At 47.0% G+C, this 22,394-nt stretch overlaps 2 protein-coding genes across 3 annotated transcripts in view; one reads left to right on the top strand and one right to left on the bottom strand.

The window, feature by feature from the left end:
• ASIP (agouti signaling protein) overlaps nt 1-11,784 on the top strand; it is a 75,929-nt gene extending 64,145 nt beyond the window's left edge. Inside the window, exons 2-4 of one of the 2 annotated variants that reach the window (XM_055373349.2) lie at nt 2,759-2,928; nt 5,229-5,290; nt 11,401-11,784. In XM_055373349.2, coding sequence (XP_055229324.1) covers nt 2,769-2,928; nt 5,229-5,290; nt 11,401-11,577 — 399 coding nt within the window. In that variant the 5' untranslated portion in view covers nt 2,759-2,768 and the 3' untranslated portion in view covers nt 11,578-11,784. The remainder of the gene's footprint in view (nt 1-2,758; nt 2,929-5,228; nt 5,291-11,400) is intronic. The other variant, XM_055373348.2, reaches the window with a different exon arrangement.
• Nucleotides 11,785-17,710: 5,926 nt separating this feature from the next.
• The window catches only part of AHCY (adenosylhomocysteinase), a 28,025-nt gene continuing 23,341 nt past the window's right edge, over nt 17,711-22,394 (bottom strand). Inside the window, exon 11 of the mRNA XM_055373346.2 lies at nt 17,711-20,552. The gene's annotated coding sequence lies outside the window, so the exon portion shown is untranslated. The remainder of the gene's footprint in view (nt 20,553-22,394) is intronic.

Consider the following 22,394-nt stretch of genomic DNA (forward strand, 5'->3'; position numbering starts at 1 on the left):
TTTCTATTCCAAATGTTACTATATTGAATCTTTATGAATTCTAGACAGCATGATATAATAATAAGTTTCAAAACATTATGATAACTATTCATGATGTAATTTTTCCTCTGCCTCCACAATCCAAGTTTACCAGTCCTAGCTCTTGTCTCATTAGGACCCGGTCCTGTACTAAAACAAATCTGAAGTCTGATAAATTAATGAGAAATATTATTGGCACATTAGCCTTTTAATAAAGGTCATCAGTATCTTTACCTGAAGAAATAGTTGGGCTGGGTGCGGTGGCTCACACCTGTAACCCCAGCACTTTGGGAAGCCAAGGCGGGCAGATCACTTGAGGTCAGGAGTTTGAGATCAGCTTGGCCAACATGGTGAAACCTTGTCTCTACAAAAAATACAAAAATTAGCTGGGCGTGGTGGCAAGCACCTGTAGTCCCAGCTACTCGGGAGGCTGAGGCAGGAGAATTGCTTGAATCCAGGAGGCAGAGGTTGCAGTAAGCCAAGATCACACCACTGCACTCCATCCTGGGCAACAGAGTGAGATTCCATCTTAAAAAAAAAAAAGAGAGAAAGAAAGAAAAGAAATAGTTAAGTGCTCTATCGGTTAATAGATATTGATGGAGCAAACATGATGTTCTTGTTCCAATCCATCATGATTCTTACAATCTAGACGGAGTTGGCAAACTTTTTCTGTAAAAGGCCAGATAGTAAATATTTTATGCTTTGTGGAACACACAGGGTCTCCGTTGGATATTCTTTTTTTTTTTTAATAGAATCATTTAAAAATGTAAAAACCATTCTTATCTCCAGACTGGATAAATGCCATATGAAATGTGAGAAGGGCAAGTAAGTACTGTAGTCACTCATTTGGGCTTTGATGACCATTAACAAATGATAAGTAAATAAATGTTTGTATAGCAAGCTAAGCACTGCGATCAGTGGGAAAGGACAAGCATCATATGGGGACCAGGAAGTAGCCAAGCTTGGTTGGAATTTATTACTTCCTGTGAGAAAATATAAAGCTGGAAATGATGGTGGAGAGCCCCTGTCATTGAGGAGTTAATGTCTTAGAAGGGGGATGCTATATATATATATATATATATATATATATATATATATATATATATACACACTCTATATATACATACTATATATATAATATATGATATATATATAATACTATATATAGTATTACATATATAGAGTGTATATATATGATATATAATACTATATATAGTATTATATATATAGTGTATATATATACATAGTATTATATATATAGTGTATATATATACACACACATACACACAAATGAACAAATATGGCTGAGTGGTGGCTCACTTTGGGAGGCTTAGGTGGGAGGATCACTTGAGCCCAGGAGTTCAAGACCAACCTGGGTAATAGAGTGAGCCTTCATCTCTACAAAAAAAAAAATTTTTTTTTAATTAGCCAGGTGTGTTTGCACATGCCTGTAGTGCCAGCTACTCAGGAGGATGAGGTGGGAGGATGGCTTGAGCCTGGGAGGTTGAGACTGCAGTGGCCCAAGATTGTGCCACTGCACTCCAGCCTGGGTGACAGAGTGAGACTCTGTCTCAAAACAAACAATGACAACAGAAAAAAACTATATGAGCTTGAGTTAGAAAATATAGGCCAGGTGCAGTGGCAGTGGCTGGCGGATCACTTGAGGACAAGAGTTCGAGACCAGCCTGGCCAACATGGTGAAATCCCGTCTTTACTAAAAATACAAAAATTAGCCAGGTGTGGTGGTGGGCACCTGTAATCCCAGCTACTCTGGAGGCTGAGGCAGAAGAATCTCTTGAACCTGGGAAGAGGAGGTTGCAGTGAGCCAAGATCGTGCCACTGCACTCCAGCCTAGCTGACAGAGCAAGACTCTGTCTCAAAAAAAATAAAAAGAGTTAGAAAATATAAAATGCTTAGTCTGGCCAATGTGGTAAAATCCTGTCTCTACAAAAAATACAAAAATTAGCCTGGCATAGTGATGGGCACCTGTAGCCCTAGCTACTGAGGCAGGAGACTGAGGCAGGAGAATCACTTGTACCTGGGAGGTGGAGGTTGCAGTGAGCCGAGATTGTGCCACTGCACTCCAGCCTGGGCAACAAGAGAGAGATTCCATCTAAAAAAAAAAAAAAAAAAAAAAATCCAGCTAGCAAATAAATAAATACATAAATCCAGGGGGCCTATGTCAACAGGTCCATCCTCCTGACACAAACTATACCTGCATTCGTTCTCTCTGGGTTTGGGAATCTAGGATATGAGCCAACATATATGCTTGTCTGAAGGAGCCACTTACCTCTTCATCTTTCTCACTGAGACTTAATTTATTAGCCTTATTCTGTGCATCTTAATAAAATCTCTGCTACTGTGAGGCCCTACTGGGGGCCTTTCAACAACTCTGCCCAGGCCTGGGGTCTCCTGGGGCCACAGACATTAAAAAAACACACAGAAGCAGCCAACACACCACCCTCTGGACAGCAGAGACCAGTGCAATGCATTGCTTTTTCTCTTTGATCCAATCTCCTTCTGTTCCTTGTCTTTCTCTCTTCCTCTTCCCATCTCTCTTCTCTCTTCTTCCCTCATCAATTCCCCTTCCCCATCCTAAGCCTTGCTAATCCTCCAGCTCCACCAGGACACTTGCCTAACAGGGTCAAAACACCAGCCCAAAGAAGCACAAAGAAAGCAGGAAGGCCTCTTACCATTACCCCTGACCCACCCACCTGACCACCTTCTCTGTCCCACTCAGGCCTCCTGGGATGGATGTCACCCGCCTACTCCTGGCCACCCTGCTGGTCTTCCTCTGCTTCTTCACTGCCAACAGCCACCTGCCACCTGAGGAGAAGCTCCGAGATGACAGGAGCCTGAGAAGCAACTCCTCTGTGAACCTACTGGATTTCCCTTCTGTCTCTATTGTGGGTAAGTCACCTAGCCTCTGGGCTCTGGCCCAGGAGAGGGGCTGCAGGAGATCAAGCATGCTTCCCAGGGTGCTACCAGGATCCACTGCCATGGTCACGGCTCCTTCTTGCTCGTTCCAGGAAATAATCCTGGGAGAATAAGGTGGCCCTTGACTCATTTGGTTTGGGAAAGCTCTGCATGCCACCAGTCTAATATGCAGCTTAGCATATGGTAGAGGCTCTGAAAGGCCTGAAGTCAAGACACTTGGTGAACTTTGTTTAATTTAGCATTTCTGAAACTTAATGAATCACAGAACTCCTATCAACAGTAACAAACTTCAGGAAATGCTCCAGAACATATGCAAGTCTGGGATGGACCAGTCCTGTCATGTCAGGGTTGGGAATGAAGGCTCAGAGGAAAATATGAGGGGCACTGGAGCCTGGCATTGGAGATCTGGTTTGACTTCACCTGATAATAATCATAGACATACTGTGTGGTAGGCACTGTGAGGTGAGTATGGTCTTTATTCATATTTCACAGTTGAGGAACTTGAGGCTTAGGAGAATTAAGTAACTAGCACGGATCACACAGTTTTTAACTGGCAAAGCCAGAATTCAAAATCAGGTACTTAACTCCAGAACCTAAGCTCAAAACTAACATCCCTTACTACCTCGGCTTTTGCTAGGAAACGAGGATATTTGAGGCTGGGTGAGGTGGCTCATACCTGTAATCCCAGCACTTTGGGAAGCTGGAGGCATGAGGATTGTTTGAGCCTAGGAGTTCAAGACCAGACTGAGCGACATAGGGAGACCCCGTCTCTACAGAAAAATTTAAAAACTAGCAAGGCACGTGGCATGCACCTGTAATCCCAGCACTTTCGTAGGCTGAGGCGGGCAGATCTCTTGAGCTCAGGTGTTCAAGACCAGCCTGGTCAACAGGGTGAAACCCCGTCCCTATTAAAAATACAAAAATTAACCAGGCATGGTAGCATGCGCCTGTAGTCCTAGCTACTTGGGAGGCTGAGGCAGGAGGATCACTTGAGCCCAGGAGTTTGAGCCTACAATGAGCCATGATTGTGCCACTGCACTCCAGCCTGGGTGACAGAGTGAGATCCTGTCTCAAAAACAAACAAACAAAAACTAGCCAGGAATGGTGGTGCATGCCTATGGTTCCAGCTATTTGGGAGGCTGAGGCAGGAGGATTGCTTGAGCCCAGGAGGTCGACGCTGCAGTGAGCTATGATCACACCATTGCACTCCAGCCTGGGTGACAGACAGACCCTGACTCAAAAAAGAAATTTTTTAATAAATAAATAATCGGCCAGGCGCAGTGGCTCACACCTCTAATCCCAGCGCTTTGGGAGGCCAAGGTGGGCAGATCACCTGAGGTCAAGAGTTCGAGACCAGCCTGGCCAACATGGCAAAACCCCATCTCTACTAAAAATACAAAAATTAGCCAGGTGTGGTGGTACATGCCTGTAATCCCAGCTACTTGGGAGGCTGAGACAGGAAAATCACTTGAACCCAGGAGGCAGAAGTCACAGTGAGCCGAGATCGCACCACTGTACTCCAGCCTGGGCAACAGAGTGAGACTCTGTCTCAAAAGAAAAAAAAAGAAGAAGAAGAAAGAAAGAAAAGAGGATATTCTACACATATCAGACAGGGAAGTGGAGGAACATCAACATTTATTGATCTTCAGTGTAACAGACTTTTCACTTTATAAACAGACTTCATTTATCCTCAAGACAATACTGCAAGGCAGATATTATGGAACCTTTTTTGCAGATGAAAAAACTGAGTCTCATGGAGGATAAGTAAGTTACCCACAGCCACATAGTCATTATATTGGCAGAGTCAGGATTCAAATCAGGTCCTCCTGGCTCCAGAGCTCTCAGGAATGGAAAATAGGAAACACAGGTGCATCTGTGTACAAGACAGGAGTCCATTTTCTGGGTATCACAATGTTCCTGTGCCTGCCACAATGGAGATGAAGGAAGGGGCACCTGGGGTGGCTCTGAGTGGCCCAAGCTCACCTAGGTCGAGGGACCAGGCCCCACAAGAGCGTCACAGGCAGATCCCAGTGCCTGCTTGGATTTCCCATTTGCCTTCCCTCAGAGGACGCGTTGCTATCAGTGCCTGGCTCCAGGTCAGCAGCCGGGCTAACAAGAACCTACTGGCTTGAGTCCTACAGTGTGACTCATCCAGCACGCTTCTTCTCCTCTCCCTGACCTTGTGACTTCCCAAGCCCCCTCTGCCCCTCACTTCACTGCAGCTCAACGTCCCCAGAAACATCTGACTTTGCTCCTTTTGTCTCTCTTTGAAGCGCTGAACAAGAAATCCAAACAGATCGGCAGAAAAGAAGCAGAAAAGAAAAGATCTTCTAAGGTAAGGGCAGGGAAGTTCTGGGAGTTCTCATTGTTGGGGTGAGACTGGACTTAAAGAAGGAGGACCCCCAAGCTCTGGCTAGGAACTAAATGAAAGATTTTTCAGGCCTATATTAACAAAAGAAATCGAAAGCTACTAAAGACTTCCTGGCTTGAGCTCTGAGCCAGACACCCACAGAAGCCCAGGGAGCTGAAGTCCACTGAGCAAAATAGGTTACGAAAAGCAGCTTCCTCTACTAGTTAGCCCCTGCCTGAAATTTCACCATCACTCATACTTTTGGATGAATGTGGTGTTTCCCAAACCTCAGTCATTTCAGAACCACATTTATAACTTTGCCATATCTGAGTTCCACCTATTTATTTAACATATTTGTTTAAAATTAAAACTTAGGCTGGATGCGATGGCTCACGCCTGTAATCCCAGCACTTTGGGAGGCCAAGGTGGGTGAATCACCTGAGGTCAGGAGTTCGAGACTAGCCTGGCCAACATGGTGAAACCCCGTCTCTACTAAAAATACAAAAATTAGCCAGGCGTGGTGGTGGGTGCCTGTAATCCCAGCTACTTGGGAGGCTGAGGCAGGAGAATTGCTTGTACCTGGGAGGTGGAGGTTGCAGTGAGCTTGAGCCATTGCACTCCAGCCTGGTGACAAGAGTGAAACTCTGTCTCAAAACAACAACAACAAAAAATTAAAACTTAAAAAATGCAGTTGACTCTTGAACACATGTGTTTGAACTCATGGGTCCACTTATACATTGGTTATTTTATGTCTTTTTTTTTTTTTTTTTTTTTGAGATGGAGTTTTCGCTCTCGTTGCCCAGGCCAGAGTTCGGTGGCGTGATCTTGGCTCACTGCAACCTTCACCTGGCGAGTTCAAGCGATTCTCATGCCTCAGCCTCCTGAGTAGCTGGAATTACAGGCACATGCCACCATGCCCAGCTAATGTTTTTGTATTTTTAGTAGAGATGGGGTTTCGCCAAGTTTGTCAGGCTGGTCTCGAACTCCTGACCTCAGGTGATCCACCTGCCTCAGCCTACCAAAGTGCTGGGATTACAGGGGTGAGCCACCTTGCCCAGCTGACTTTTTAAATTGGAAAATATTTTTGAAGATTGACAATTAGAAAAAACAGGTGAATCTTGTTACCTAGAAATATTTAAAAAATGAAAAAAAGTATGTCATTAATGCATAAAATATATGTAGATACTAGTCTATTTTATCACTTGCTACCATACAATATACATAAATCTATTATAAAAAATTAAAATTTCCCAGAACATATGTACAAACAGACAGTACATACCATTCAAAATAGAAAGAAAATAACCAAATGTAAAGATGTAGTACTAAATCATAACTGTGTAAACAACTGCAGTACATACTGTACTACCATCATAATTGTGAAGATACCTTCTGTTGCCATTGCGGCGTGCTCAGGTGTTGCGAGTACGTGCTTACAACGCTCTGTGAGCTAATCATCTCTGCACAAGGAGTCTCACCAGGAAATCACATATTGCAGTAAAATGTGATCCCTCAAGGTTCTCGTGTATTTTTCAATGTGTTTAATGCAATATTGTAAACCTTGAGTAGTACCAAGGGACCCATACTAGGTGCTACTAGTGATTCTGGAAGTGTTCCCAAGAAGCAAAGAAGAGTCATGACACTACAAGAAAAAGTTGCTTGAATTACTTGATTGATACTACAGGTTGAGGTCTGCAGCTTTGGTTGCTTACTATTTCAGACAGACAATACATCTTGTAAACAGATGAAGTAAACTTACAGTATCAATAAATACAGTACAGTACTGTAAATGTATTTTCACTTCCTTATATTTTCTTATAATCGATCTCTACTTATCCAATAATTTTCTTAATAATATTTTATTTTCCCTAGTTTACTTGATTTTTTTTTTTTTTTTTAGAGATGGGGTGTCGCTCTGTCACTCAGGCTGGAGTGCAGTGGCACCATCTCGGCTCATTGCAGCCTCAACCTCCCAGGCTCAAGTGATCCTCCTGCCTCAGCCCCACAAGCAGCTAGGACTATGGGTGTGCACCAGCATGCCTGGCAGATTTTTGTATTTTTAGTAGAGACGAGGTTTTGCAGTGTTGCCCGGGCTGGTCTCAAACTCCTGAGTTCAGGCAATCCGCTGCTTCTGTCTCCTAAACTGCTGGGATTACCTGCATGAGCCACCATGCCCAGCCAGTTTACTTGATTATAAGAGTACAGTATATAATACATATAATATAAAAAGATGTTAATCCACAGTGTATGTTATCAGTAAGGCTTCCTTCTGGCCAACAGTAGGCTATTAGTAGTTAAGTTTTTGAGGAGTCAAAAATAATATGAGGGCCAGGCACGGTGGCTCACACCTACAATCCCAGCACTTTGGGAGGTTGAGGTTGGCAGATCACTTGAGTCCAGGAATTCAAGACCAGCCTGAGCAACATGATGAAACCTCATCTCTACAAAAAATTTAAAAAATTAACTGGGTGTGGTGGTGTGCTCCTGTAGTCCCAGATACTCAGGAGGCTGAGGTAGGAGAATCGCTTGAGCCTGGGATATCGAGGCTACAGTGACTTGTGATCATACCACTGCACTCCAGCCTGGGCAACAGAATAAGACCCTGTCTCAAAGAAAAAAAGGATTTTTGACTGTGTGTAAAGAGTTTGTGCCCCTAACTCCTGCATTGTTCAAGGGTCAACTGTATATAATTATGATAGAAAACTAGTATCACTTACCATAAATAGAAGGTAACTATAAAAATAAGTAAAGTTGGCCGGGCACAGTGGCTCACATCTGTAATCCCAGCACTTTGGGAGGCCAAGGAGGGTGGATCACCTCAGGTCAGGAATTTAAGACCAGTCTGACCAACACGGTGAAACCCCATCTCTACTAAAAATACAAAAATTAGCTGGGTATGGTGCTGCACGCCTGTAATCCCAGCTACTCAGGAGGCTGAGGCAGGAGAATCACTTGAACCTGGGAGGCAGAGGTTGCAGTGAGCCAAGATCGCACCACTGCACCCTAGCCTGGGCGACAGAGCAAGACTGTCTCAAAAAAAACAAAAGCGGAGGGGGGAAGTTAAAACATTGTTAGTGAATTCTGGGTGAATGGATGGTATTGCCTACCAAAGGCTCTAAATTTGAAGCCTAAATCTCTGTGTTAAAAGGCATAATGGCCAGGCGCGGTGGCTCACACCTATAATCCCAGCACTTTGGGAGGCTGAGGTGGGTGGATCACAAGGTCAGGAGATCAAGACCATCCTGGCTAACACGGAGAAACCCCGTCTCTACTAAAAATACAAAAATTAGCCGGACGTGGTGGCGGGCGCCTGTAGTCCCAGCTACTTGGGAGGCTGAGGCAGGAGAATGGCGTGAACCCAGGAGGCGGAGTACAGTGAGCCGAGACCGTACCACTACACTCCAGCCTGGGCGACAGAGCAAGACTCCGTCTCAAAAATAATATAAAATAAAACAAAAAATAAAAGGCAGATTAGGCCAGGCACGGTGGCTCATAACTGTAATCCCAGCACTTCGGGAGGCTGAGGCAGGCAGATCACCTGAGGTTAAGAGTTAGAGACCAGCCTGGCCAACATGGTGAAACCCCGTCTCTACTAAAAATACAAAAATTAGCTGGGCGTGGTGGTGCACGCCTGTAATCCCAGCTACCTGGGAGACTGAGGCAGGAGAATCACTGGAACCCGGGAGATGAAGGTTGCAGTGAGCCGAGATGGCACCACTACACTCCAGCCTGGGTGACACAGCAAGACTCCATCTCAAAAACAAACAAACAAACAAACAAAAAAGGCAGATTAGAAAGTGTTAGAAAGGCACTAAGGACATGTTAGCACCAAACTGACCCTTTCAAGTTGAAAAAGATTGAAAAAAGAATCCTTTCTTATTGTATAATTCAGGGTCATTTAACATTCACGTACCACCTAAAATCATACCACCATTAACACAGGTTCCCACTTTGGGAAATACTGGACTGAGGCATTGCTGAAATGCACACCTTATTCCTGTCTTAGTGTGCCTCAGTTTATCATATCAACTGTAACCAAAGCAAGAAGCACTGGATTAGGTATTAGGAGGTAGGATCTGGCACTGTGTGATCTTGAAAGTCCCTGCTCTTTTCTAGGCCTATTTTGTTGGCTGTAAAGTGAACAAGCAAGATGAGATTATTGACAGATAAAAATATATAACTGACAAATATATTTATATGCAAGCACTGGGAACATAGCAGTGAATAAGAAAGATATATCTTATCCTTGGTCTCATGGAGTTTACATTCTTGTGGAGAAAACAGGTGAACAGCAAGTAAATCAATAAATAGGTAAATAAATTCAGATGTTAAAGAGTGCAAAGAAATTACAGCACGGTAATGAGACTGAAGGGAAGAGTGGTCTGGGAAGGCCTCTGTAAGGAAGTAGCATTTAAATAGAGTGAAAAACTCAGTAACCTAGAGCAGCAGCGTCCAATAGAAATACAATGTGAGGCCAGGCGCGGTGGCTCACGTCTGTAATCTCAGCACTTTGGGAGGGCGACAAGAGTGAAACTGGCTCTCAAAAAAAAAAAAAAAAAAAAAAAAAAAAAGAACTGTGATGTGAGCTACATAATTTTAAATTTGCTTATGGCCACTTTTTTTTTTTTTTTTTTGAGACGGAGTTTTGCTCTTGTTGCCCAGGCTGGAGTGCAATGGCGCAATCTCCGCTCACAGCAACCTCCACCTCCCCGGTTCAAACAATTCTCCTGCCTCAGCCTCCCGGGAGTAGCTGGGATTACAGATGTGCCACCATGCTGGGCTAATTTTTGTATTTTTAGTAGAGACGGGTTTCTCCATGTCGGTCGGGCTGGTCCCAAACTCCCGACCTCAGGTGATCCGCCTGCCTAGGCCTCCCAAAGTGCTGGGATTACAGGCATGAGCCACCACACCCAGTTGATAACCATATTTAAAAAAAAAAAAAAAGGTGCAATTAATTGTAATATTTTATTTAACCTAGTGTATTCAAAATGTTAACATTTCAATATGTGATTAATTTAAAAAGTTATTGAAATAATTTATTCTTTTTGTTGTGCTAAATCTTTGAAATCTGGTGCATAGTTTACAGCACATCTCATTCCAATGCTCAGTTTTGACAAGCATAAAATGTAGTTCTAACTAAAAAGTTGTGTTTAAGAGGAAGAATATTTTTATATTGCTTCAGTTTTACATTTTAAATTTAAATTAATTAAAATTAAATTTGAAAATTCAGTTTCTAGGTTGCACTAGACACATTTCACGTACTCAGTAGCCACAGATGACCAGTGGCTACCTGTATCGAAGGTACAAAAACCAGTGGCTATTTCCTTCCCAGGAAAAGAAGCAGCAAGCTGTGGCAGCAGTGTCCAAGACAGCTCCTGCTGGGTTCCTGCAGCAGGAACTCACCTGCTGCGTTCCGTGCACAGCGGGGCAGCGAAGTTAACAGGGGTCGGAGAGGCAAGCAAGGGCCAAATCTCAAAGGCCAAAAGAAAGTTCATGTTTCATTTTAAGTTCAAAGAGAAACCACTTAGGCCGGGCGCGGTGGCTCACGCCTGTAATGTAAACCCAGCACTTTGGGAGGCCGAGGCAGGCAGATCACTTTAGCTCAAGAGTTTGAGACCAACCTGGACAATAAGTGAGACCCCGTCTATAAAAAAATAGAAAATAAAATAAAAATAAATTTAGCCAAGCGTGGTGGTGCGCACATGTGGTCCCAGCTACTTGGGAGGCTGAAGTGGCAGAATCGCCTGAGCCCAGGAGATCGAGATTGCAGCGAGCCGAGATCGCGCCACTGCAGTCCAGCCTGGGTGACAGAGTGAAACCCTGTTTAAAAAAAAAAAACAAAAAACAAACAAACAAAAAGAAACACAAACTAGGGAGAAGACGACCAGGGCCAGGCAAGAGCCAGGTAAGTCTGGATGGGGATGGAGGTGAGGGAATCTGACTGCGGGAGCGGGCGGCGGGCGGTGGGCGGTGGGCAAGCCGGCGGGGAAACCTCTGGTCCGGGATCTCCCTAGCCCGAGGAGCTCCCAGGCAGAGGTGAGGACCGGAGGGGTGGGCGTGGCCGGCTCATAAAGCCCCGGCGTTTTCCCACGCAGAAGGAGGCTTCGATGAAGAAAGTGGCGCGGCCCCGGACCCCCCTATCTGCGCCCTGCGTGGCCACCCGCAACAGCTGCAAGCCGCCGGCACCCGCCTGCTGCGACCCGTGCGCCTCCTGCCAGTGCCGCTTCTTCCGCAGCGCCTGCTCCTGCCGCGTGATCAGCCTCAACTGCTGAGCGCCCCCACTCCCGGCCGCGAGCGGGCAGGGCTTCGGGGACGCGGGGCGCTTCTCGGGCGGGTGATCCCTAACAGGACGGCTTCCGAGGGCTGCAGGCGGGCGGAGGTTCCAGGAGATGGGACTTCAGGGAGACCTGGCTTGGGCTAAAATCGAAATACAATATATATAGGCTGCTCGAAGGTGTGCGGCTGTTTCTGTAAAGGTCCCGAAAGTTCTCGGTCCCTTCGCCACGGAGTCTCGCGCTGCTCTCCTGGGGCTCAGGAAACCCGGGCGTCCCAGCCTCACAGCTGCACTCCCAGTCACCACTGCAGCCGACCTGGGGGTTAGGAACGAGGCTATCCCCTGCCTTTAAACCTGGGAACACCCGAGGCTGCCTCCAAAACCAGGAAATTCAGACCAGCCAGGAAGAAAGGAACAGCCTTTCAGTCTCACACATTTCCTCCTAGGTGCTCCCCTCTCCCCAGGGGAAAAAAAAAACGGAAAGAAAGAATGAGGCCAGGCGCGGTGGCTCACGCCTGTAATCCCAGCACTTTGGGAGGCCGAGGCGGGCGGATCTCCTGAGGTCTGGAGATCGAGACCATCCTGACCAATATGGAGAAACCCCGTCTCTACAAAAAATATAAAATTATTTGGGTGTGGTGGCGCATGCGGTAAATCTCAGCTACTTGGGAGGCTGAGGCAGGAGAATCGCTTGAACCCGGGAGGCGGAGGTTGCAGTGAGCTGAGATCACGCCGTTGCACTCCAGCCTGGGCAACAAGAGCGAAACTCTGTCTAAAAAAAAAAACAACAACAAACAAAAAAAAAAAAAAAACAAGAAAAAAGAAAGAAATCCGAGGCTGGACGATCACTTGAGGCCAGAAGTTCAAGACCAGCCTGGGCTACATAGTGAGAGACTCCCCGCCACCCCACCGGTCTGTACAAAAAATTTTAAAAATTAGCCGGGTGTGGTGGCGTGCACCGGTAGTCCCAGCTACTCAGGCAGCTAAGTCAGGAGAATCACGAGCCCTGGAGTTGGAGGCTGCAGTGAGCTATGATCACACCACTGCACTCCAGACTTGGCGACAGAGTGAAACTCTGGTTAAAAAAAAAAAAAAGGAAATAATCATTCCTGTTCTTGTTATAAATCCAAGGTAGTGTCCTGTTCCCTCTCTGTTCCTTAACACAAGAAACAAACACACACACACCCACACAGGAAAGCTGCCAGATGCTTGTTTTGTTTTCTGTTATTTAGGTTGCAGTCCTACAGGGCAAGAACCTTTTTGTTCCTTGTACCACAGTTGCTGCTGAGTAAATGTCATATTGGGAAGATACCGCAGTCACTCCTCGTGTTTTCCAGACACTGTTCACCAAGCAGGCACCATTTGGCCCCCAGGGGTGAGGTCAGGATGCAAAGCTAAAGACTCAGTCACAAAGCCACTTTGGCTGCTGGGTCCAGACAACCACATGGAAGACCAACCCATTCATTCATTCATTCAGCAAATGTGTATTGAGCACCTAGTGTGTGCCAGGTGCTGTGGACATAGTGGTGAAGAAGTCCAATATGGATCCTCTCCTTACAGAGCTTATGGGCCAGTGACCCATGGCCATTGTCCCTTGTTAGAGGTTAGAACCGTTGTTAGCATATGTGGTCTATTCCCTCAGACTATCAGTTTTGGTTTTTCTTTAGAGATGGGGTCTTGCTATGTTGCCCAAGCTGGTCTCAAACTCCTGGCCTCAAGCAATCCTCCTGCCTCAACCTCCCAAAGTGCTGTGATTACAGACATGAGCCACTGGGCCCAGCCAGTTCTTGCTTTTTTTTGTTTCTTTTGAGAAAGTCTCACTCTGTCACTCAGGTGGGAGTGCAGTGGTGCCATCTTGCCTCACTGGAGCCTCCAACTCCCAGGCTCAAGCTATCCCCCAACCTCAGCCTCCCAAGTCGCTAATTTTTGTATTTTTAGTAGAGACAGGGTTTCGCCATGATGGCCAGGCTGGTCTCAAACTCCTGGCTTCAAGTGAACCACCCGCCTCAGCCTCCCAAAGTGCTGGGATTACAGGTATGAGCCACCATGCCCCACCTCCTTCTCCTTTTCAGAAGTCCTCCTCAAGCCTAAAGTGCTAAGAGCATGGTCCTGGGCCTCTCAAAACTCTGCTGGTCTAATGACCAGAACTGAAACTCACATTTGTGACTCAGAGTTATGGTTTGATTGTTGTGAGAATCTGGGACCGCCGTCTCCAACACCATTATTCATTCTATTTCTGTCTCACACACATAGGGTGAACTTGACCTAGGAAGATTTGCCCTACCTTTGTGGCCACTGATTTGGGATCATTTCTTCCTGAAGGGCATAGCCTTAAACTTGTGCCCAAAGTTCTCATAGTGTGGCCTTGAACAAGCCTTTTTTTTTTTTTTTTTTTTGAGACGGAGTCTTGCTCTGTCACCCAGGCTGTAGTGTAGTGGCGCAATATGGGTTCACCACAGCCTCTCCCTCCCAGGTTCAAGTGATTCTCCTGCCTCAGCCTCCCGAGTAGCTGGGATTACAGGCATGCGCCACCACACCAGCTAATTTTTGTATTTTTAGTAGAGACAGGGTTTCACCATGTTGGCCAGGCTGGTCTCAAAATCCTGACCTCAAACTATCTGCCCACCTCAGCCTCCCAAAGTTCTGGGATTACAGGCTATGAGCCACCATACCCAGCCTGAACAAGTCACTTTTGATGCTACCATTTCCACGTTTACAAAGTGAGAAGTAAATCAGTCAGAGTATTTTAGGTGCAAACAACAGAAAGAACTCTAGCTAGCCTGAGACAACAAAAAGGTAGAGGGTTAGTCTCCTGGAGAGATTTGGGGACCTCAAAGGAAAGATTACACAACGTGCCTCCAAAAAAAAAAAAAAAAGCCCCTGAGGGGTGCTAGAGGAGCCAAGTGGACAATGTCTTCCAAGCAAAGCCACAGGAATGTCAGCTCCAACCTCTTCAGTCCTTGCACTGGACCATTCAAAGTAATTCCCAGGAGAGGCTGATTCACCTGATGTGGGGCCAAGAAAGGGTGGTCCACCTTGACTGATAGTCCCATTGTTCAGGAAAAAATTCTCAAACCATGTTTCCCTCTGCTTTCACACCACCACAACAGTCATCAACACACAACAGACTTGTGTGACCCCAAAATGAGAGGGGATTTCCCCCCACCAGCAGGCAAACAATCAGTTCTGCAGTGGACACCAGCTAGGTGTCCTCCAATTCAATTCCAACACTATCTACTTGGAGATGGCATCAGATCCCACAGTCTGAGGGCTCAGTCCCCAAGACTGCCCTCACTTCAGACACCAGTCAAAAGTGGAGCCTCTAGAACTTTTGACAACTGGCTTTAAGTTGGGGTTTCCACAACCCTCTTTGGGCTCAATTAATTTGTTGGAGAGGCTCACAGAACACAGGGAAGCAAGGCCAGGTGCAGTAGCTCACACCTGTAATCCCAGCACTTTGGGAAGCCGAGGTGGGAGGATCGCTTAAGCCCAGGAGTTCAAGACCAGCTTGGTCAACAGAGTGAGACCCCATCTCTATAAATAATGAAATTAGCCAGGCATGGTGGCACAAGCCTCTAGTCCCAGCTACTCAAGAGGCTGAGGCAGGAGGATCGCTTGAGCCCAGGAGGTCGAGGCTGCAGTGATTCATGATCACACCACTGCATTCCAGGCTGTGTCTCAAAAATTAAAAAACCAAAAAGAACTCAGGGAAACACACCAGTTTATTATAAAGGCTATTACAAAGGCTGCAGATGAAGAGATGCATAGGGTGAGGTATGGGAAGGGGTGCAGAGCTTCTGCGTCCTCCCTGGGCCTGTCACCTTCTAGGAACCCCAGCATGTCTGGCTGTCAGGAAGCTCTCTGAAGCCTGTCCTCTTGGGTTTTTATGGAGGCTTCATTACGTAGGCATGATTGATTAAACCATTGGCCATTGGTGATCAACTTGACCTTCAGTCCCTCTCTCCTCCCCAGAGGTTGGGGGATGGGGCTGAAAGTCCCAACCCCATTAAATCATGCATTTGCCCTTGTGGTGACCCTTTTTTTTTTCTGGAGGCACGTTGTATAATCTCTCCTTTGAGGTCCCCAAATCTCTCCAGGAGACTAACCCTCTACCTTTTTTTTCTCTCAGGCTAGCTAGAGTTGTTTCTGTTGTTTGCAACTAATATACTCTGACTGATTTACTTCTCATTTTGTAAACGTGGAAATGGTAGCATCAAAAGTGACTTGTTCAGGCTGGGTGTGGTGGCTCATAGCCTGTAATCCCAGAACGGTGATCAAATGATCCACCCACCTCGGCTTCCCAGAGTGCTGGGATAACAGGCGTGAGCCGCTGCAGCCAGCCCCTCCATCTTTTTGAGCAACCACAGATCTAACATCACCAGCCATTGTTGAGAAATTACCCCAGTCATACAGTAGGAACTTTAGAAAGAAATTTAACTCCAAGGGCCAATTCCCATTTGCGAAGAGGACAGGATAGGCAAGAAAAGAATTTAATTTGAACTGAATTAGCCAAACCATCTGTAGTCAATTTAAGATGAGTCTAGAGTAGACGAGTTACCCTTTCTTCTTCCATGTACCAAGAGTAGAAGGTGTGTGTGTTGGGAGGGGGGATTGGGTTCAGGAAGGAGGAAAAGGAATGACTTTTGTTTAATTGGTAAAACCCTTTAAAACTGTCAAATGCTTTCATGTTCACTACAGAAAGGAGGTTTCTATTAATTGATTGCCTGCAGAGAAATAGAAGCCCTCCCAGCTGGATATACGAGTTGTAGAGTCTGGGAGGTAGCACCTTCTAATGGTGAGAATGATGATGTTGACAATTATTATGCCTTCTTGTTGCCTGGGGAGCCCAGCAAATAGCTTCATTGGAGTCCAGAGGCTTTCACACTTTCCAGAGCTCCTCTTTAGAATTCGTAGACTCTATGGCTGTATAGACTACCAGAGCAATAGTAAATATTGGGCTGCTGCTCACTGCTCCAGGCCTGTGTGGTCTGCAGTTATCATAGTGCCATACTAACAGTGATTATTTATTGAGCAGCTACTTCATGCCAGGCATGACACCAAGACTATCAAATTAACGTCTTGACCTAAGTATCACTGTAAATAAGAGAACTGGGGCTCAAAGATGTTAAGCAATGTGTGTAGATAGACCTCACACCTCAGCATGGGGATTCAGATCCAGCCCATGTCATTCCAGAGCCTAGGCCCTTAAACACCAGGCCACTGAAAACCAGGCAGAGGGGACTCTGCCTGCGTAGAGCCAACACCTTGCAAGAGACTCAGCCCAAGAGGTGTGCCCAATAGACTCCCCATGTGACTCCCCAGCTCTCTAATGAGACCTTGTCAACACCACCCCAGGGAGTAGTCTCACTAGTGGAGCTTCTGGAGAGAAGCAGCTGCATCTTCTTTTCTTGGGTCAGTACTTACTCAAGAGGCCATGAGAGGTACAGGAGAGGGCATTGATAAAGAATCAAGAGGGGCTGGGGTATGGTGGCTCACTCCTGTAATTCCAGCACTTTGGGAGGCCGAGGCAGGAGGATTGCTTGAGCCCAGAGTTTGAGACCAGCCTGGGCAACATGGCGAGCCCCCATTTCTACAAAAAAAAATTTTTAATTAAATTAGCCAGGCGTGGTGGCACGCGCCTGTAGTCTGAGCTATTTGGGAGGCTGAGGCAGGAGGATCGCTTGAGCTCGGGAGTTCAAGGCTGCAGTGAGCCATGAATGTGACTATACTCCAGCCTGGATGACAAAATGAGACTTTGTCTCTTTAAAAGAGTCAGGTGGTACAAATTCCTGCTCCAGCACTGCCCCTCACTGCTGTATGACCTTGGGCAAAATTCCCTCCCAGCTGTACCATGAAGGGATTGGACAAGGCAGAGTCTTGGGGGCGAATCCAGTCCCTTCGTGGTGCAGCTGGGAGGGGACCTTGCCCAAGTTCTCTATTTTCTTTTTCTTTTTTTTTTTTTTTTTGAGACGGAGTCTCGCTCTGTCACCCAGGCTGGAGTGCAGTGGCTTGATCTCGGCTCACTGCAACCTCCGTCTCACGGGTTCAAGCGATTCTCCTACCTCAGCCTCCCAAGTAGCTGGGATTACAGGTGTGCTCCACCATGCCAGGCTAATTTTGTATTTTTAGTAGAGACGGGGTTTCACCACGTTGGCCAGGTTGGTCTCGAACTCCTGACCTCAGGTGATCTGCCTGCCTCGGCCTCCCAAAGTGCTGAGATTACAGGCGTGAGTCACCACACCCGGCCCTCTATTTTCTTTTCTCTGTTGTTTTTCTATAACCTGGTGTCTTCAATGTCTTCTCCACTACAGCGAGACTCAGAATTGTCAGACAGCAACCTATTGAGATGGGTTTAGGGAAAGAAAGTAACTTTCTGGGGGGTTCATTTCACTAAAAAGGGGCTAGATCCAGTTAGTGTAAAACATGTCTAGATTCAGCTACTCAAATATTCTCTGGAATGTGTCACTCTCTCTCAATTGTGTTGGCTTCATACCTTTTTTTTTTTTTTTTTTTGAGATGAGGCCTTGCTCTGTCCCCCAGACTGGAGTGTAGTGTGTGATCTCAACTCACTCTAACTGCCACCTCCCAGTTCAAGTGATTTTCCTGTCTCAGCCTCCTGAGTAGCTGGGATTACAGGCGTGCATCACCATGCCTGGCTAATTTTTTTTTATTCTATTTTTTTTTAGTAGAGCTAGGGTTTCATTATGTTGGCCAGGCTGGTCTCAAACTCCTGACCTCAGGTGATCTGCCCGCCTTGGCCTCCCAAAGTGCTGGGATTACAGGTGTGAGCTGCTGCACCCGGTCTGTGTTGGCTTCATCCTGAGGCAAGCTGGCCTTCGTGGGCGCAAAGGAGCAGCTACAGGCTCACATTCCTTCCAATCCTGGAAGCCCCACTGAAGACAGTACCTTTTCTGTTTTTAGGATAGCTGGGTCTCTTTTACAGTTGCCACCTCCACCTACTGTGCAACAGGCAAAGAGGCAAATTCTACACTTGGTGTGCACCAGCAGCATTGGGAAACACTGGGGAAGTTGTTAAAATGCACACTATAAGGCCTCACCCCAGACCTACAGAATCAGGACTGGGGATAAGCCCTCCAGGTGTTTCTGAGGTTTGCTCAAGCCTAAGAACCACACTGGGTTACGGAACAGGCTTTAGGGGAATAAATACAAGCCAGCAGTTAGTAGGAAAAGCAGGTGCAGGTCCCCATGAGAGACAGGTTGAGGAGGGGCATTCAGGACACAGTGTGGGTGGATACTCCAGGGAGGCACCCACCTCTGTTTCTCTCCCTGGTAATAGGGCAAGTATGAGAACACTGAGCAGGGTTGATCAGACTATTACGATGCTAAGCAGTGTGAATTTAGGTTCCAATAACTTATGGAAGTTGTCAGGAAAAGCCCACCACCCAGCACCCGGGGGTCTTTAGAACCCTTGCAAGGTTGTAACTCCTCCCACCAGGGAGAAGCAGCCTCTAGTCCTGGGGGAGTCTGAGTCCAAGCAGCCCACAGAGTGAATCCTGGAGTCGCTCCTGCACCACACCAGATTTCTAGCAAAAGTCCTAAAGTCCCGGGATTGAGTCCAGACCAACTTGAGCCACATGCCTGTCTTGGAGCCAGTTTGGAGAAGCAATCAACCTGGAACTGATCGAAGCCCGCCCGGACCACTGCACACCCCTGGCTGCCTCTACCACCTCAAGCAGGTTTCCTCGCTCGGTCCCCTGGGCTAGTCCTGAGTAGGTCTCAGGGATGAGAATCTGGATTCCTGGGGTTTCCTGGAACCTCAGACTCCCAAAGCAGGGCTGTCCCGACAGCGGCTTCCTGGAGTCCTCACTGGCATCAACAGTCCCCGTGATCTGGCTTCCTGGAGTCCTCACTGGCATCAACAGTCCCCGTGGATCCTTCCTGGGTTTTAGTCCATGCTACTTCCAGACCCTCTAAGCTCATTATTTCTGGACTGAAAAGGGATCCCAGCACCTCTAGCCTAGGAGGCCCCTCCCACCACAGCCAGTCACACAGAGGTGGGCATGGGGCTTGGTGTGCAGAAAGAGCCCTGACATGGACTCGGGTGGGACACCCAGACCTGCAGAGTGATCCGGATAAGTCACAACTTCTCTGGGCCTCCGTTTCTCCACATACAAATGCTGGGTTCTGCTCCACAGGACTCTAAGGTTCTCCCTTAGTTCCAAGATCCTATGACTTCTCTAATTTTCTAATTTCCTAAGTATCCTAAATTCCCTGCTCTCAAAACAGCTTCCTCCCACCACCTGGTGTCTCACACAGCCCTTAAAACTCAGCATAAAGGCCAGACACAGTGGCTCATGCCTGTAATCCCAGCACTTTGGGAGGCCAAAGCAGGCAGATCATGAGGTCAGGAGATCGAGACCACGGTGAAACCCCATCTCTACTAAAAATATAAAAAATTAGCCAGGCACGGAGACGGGCGCCTGTAGTCCCAGCTACTCAGGAGGCTGAGGCAGGAGAATGGCGTGAACCTGGGAGGCGGAGCTTGCAGTGAGCCAAGATAGCGCCACTGCACTCCAGCCTGGGCGACAGAGCAAGACTCCGTCTCAAAACAAAAACAAAAAAAAAAAAACTCAGCATAAAAACTCCTCACTAATGTTCTATCATTCAAGCGTCAAGACAGCCATCTGAAGTAGGTATTTCTGTCCCTGCAGGGAACACAGTGAGTCAGCAGCAGACTCAGGGCTCCTCTTTCCAAAGTTCAGTCCACTGCTCCATAAACAGCCACTTTCCACCAACCACAGGCCTCATCTTCCCATCTCTTTCCTGGAAAAAATCCAACCAGGGCTAGGCCTGGATACTGCAGGACCCTTGGCCAATTCCTTCTTTCTCCGTGAAGCTTTGATGGGGGCAGCCCAGATATCAGGAGTGGGGGTATTGGGGGTGGAGCAGGAGACACATCATCTTTCATTGTGGGTACCCGGTCAGTGTCACACATGTGACAGATTAGCAGACCTGAAATCAGAGGTAAGTCTGAGACCAGATGTGAAGAGAGGGGCTGTGTTTTCTGAAACAAAAGGTTCTGGGAACTGACAGGACACCTCCGAACAGGAAAGGAAGAGGCTGGCATAACAGAAACCAGAACTCCTGGAAGAAGGGAGGTGGGGGGCTACATGGGATCTGGCAGGAGGAAGCATTCTGACAGCATTTCCCACATCTGGGAGGAGACACGCTAGAGGGAAGGGAGCATGCGCACACACAGGCAGCGGCTGTGCAGCAGAAGGCGTTCAACCTCTCTGGCTTAGAAGAACAGCAGCCTCTCCTTTTTTCTACTGTGAAGTCATCGTCCCAGCAGCCACCCCAGTAGAAGAACTGAGGCAGGGCTCTGGGTAGCCCTCTGGTTTACAGTTCCAGAATTCCTGATCTAATGTTGGGAAATCTGAATCCAGGCTCCCTTCCTAAACCTGACCTTGCTGGTGTGGAAGGGGCTTGGATTTTGGTCTAAGTCCTACCACATACAAAAGTCAGCTCATGCTTATGGCTCCTCTCAGAGCCTCAGACACGGGAATTCAAGTCTCTATGAGGAATAAATAAGACCATACCTTTTTACATATGATGTAAAGATACATCATATCTTTAGAACTTAATGTGAGTCCCCACTTAGTGCACTAAGGCCGGGCATGGTGGCTCATGCCTGTAATCCCAGCACTTTGGGAGGCTGAGGTGGGCAGATCACCTGAGGTTAGGAGTTCAAGACCAGCCTGGCCAACATGGTGAAACCCTGTCTCTACTACAAATACAAAAATTAGCCAGGTGTGGTGATGAGCATCTGTAATCCCAGCTACTTGGGAGGCTGAGGCAGGAGAATTGCTTGAACTCAGGAGGCAGAGGTTGCAGTGAGCTGAGATTGTGCCACTGCACTCTAGCCTGGGCGACAAGAGTGAGACTCCGTCTCAAAAAAAAAAGGCCAGGCACGGTGGCTCACGCTTCCAATCCCAGCACTTTGGGTGGCCGAGGCGGGTGGATCACGAGGTCAGGAGATTGAGACCATCCTGGCTAACACGGTGAAACCCCATCTCTACTAAAAAAAATACAAAAAAAAATTTGCTGGGCGTGGTGGTGGGTGCCTGTAGTCCCAGCTACTCGGGAGGCTGAGGCAGAAGAATGGCGTGAACCTGGGAGGTGGAGCTTGCAGTGAGCTGAGATAGCACCACTGCACTCTGTTGCCTGGGCAACAGAGCGAGACTGTCCAGAAAAAAAAAAACAACAACAACTCTAAAAGATGCTTGCACCATGCCTGTCACCCAAGTGTGCAAGATCTCAGCCTGTTTTGACCACTCGTGTTGTGGTCAGTTGGGAGTGGGTGCCCTGTCATTTGGTACTAATAATAGTTGAAGTACCAAAGTCTGTACACTATTTACAGCAGAGTCACATCACATACACACGTAACTTATGCAACTTAAACTATGTGCACTCAGGGAAAAAGAAAAGGTAAGAATTAATTGTCAGGCAGGACACACTGATGAGCATCTAAGCCAGAGTGAGCAGTTTTCAGCCCCTCATGCCTCACTGATCATGGGCCATTGAGTGTGACTTAAGGGTTTTACTTGACATCGTATCTTTAGAACTTAATGTGAGTCCCCACTTAGTGCACTTTTAAAAATACTGCAAACAGCCGGGCACAGTGGCTCACGCCTATAATCCCAGGCAGATCACTTGAGGTCAGGAGTTCAAGATCAGCCTGGCTAACATGGTAAAACCCCGTCTCTACTAAAAATACCAAAAAAAAATTAGCTGGGTGTGATCTCAGCTACTCAGGAGGCTGAGGCAGGAGGATCGCTTGAACCCAGGAGGCGA

The sequence above is a fragment of the Gorilla gorilla genome, chromosome 21, assembly GCF_029281585.2.
Source record: "Gorilla gorilla gorilla isolate KB3781 chromosome 21, NHGRI_mGorGor1-v2.1_pri, whole genome shotgun sequence".
NCBI lineage: Eukaryota > Metazoa > Chordata > Mammalia > Primates > Hominidae > Gorilla > Gorilla gorilla.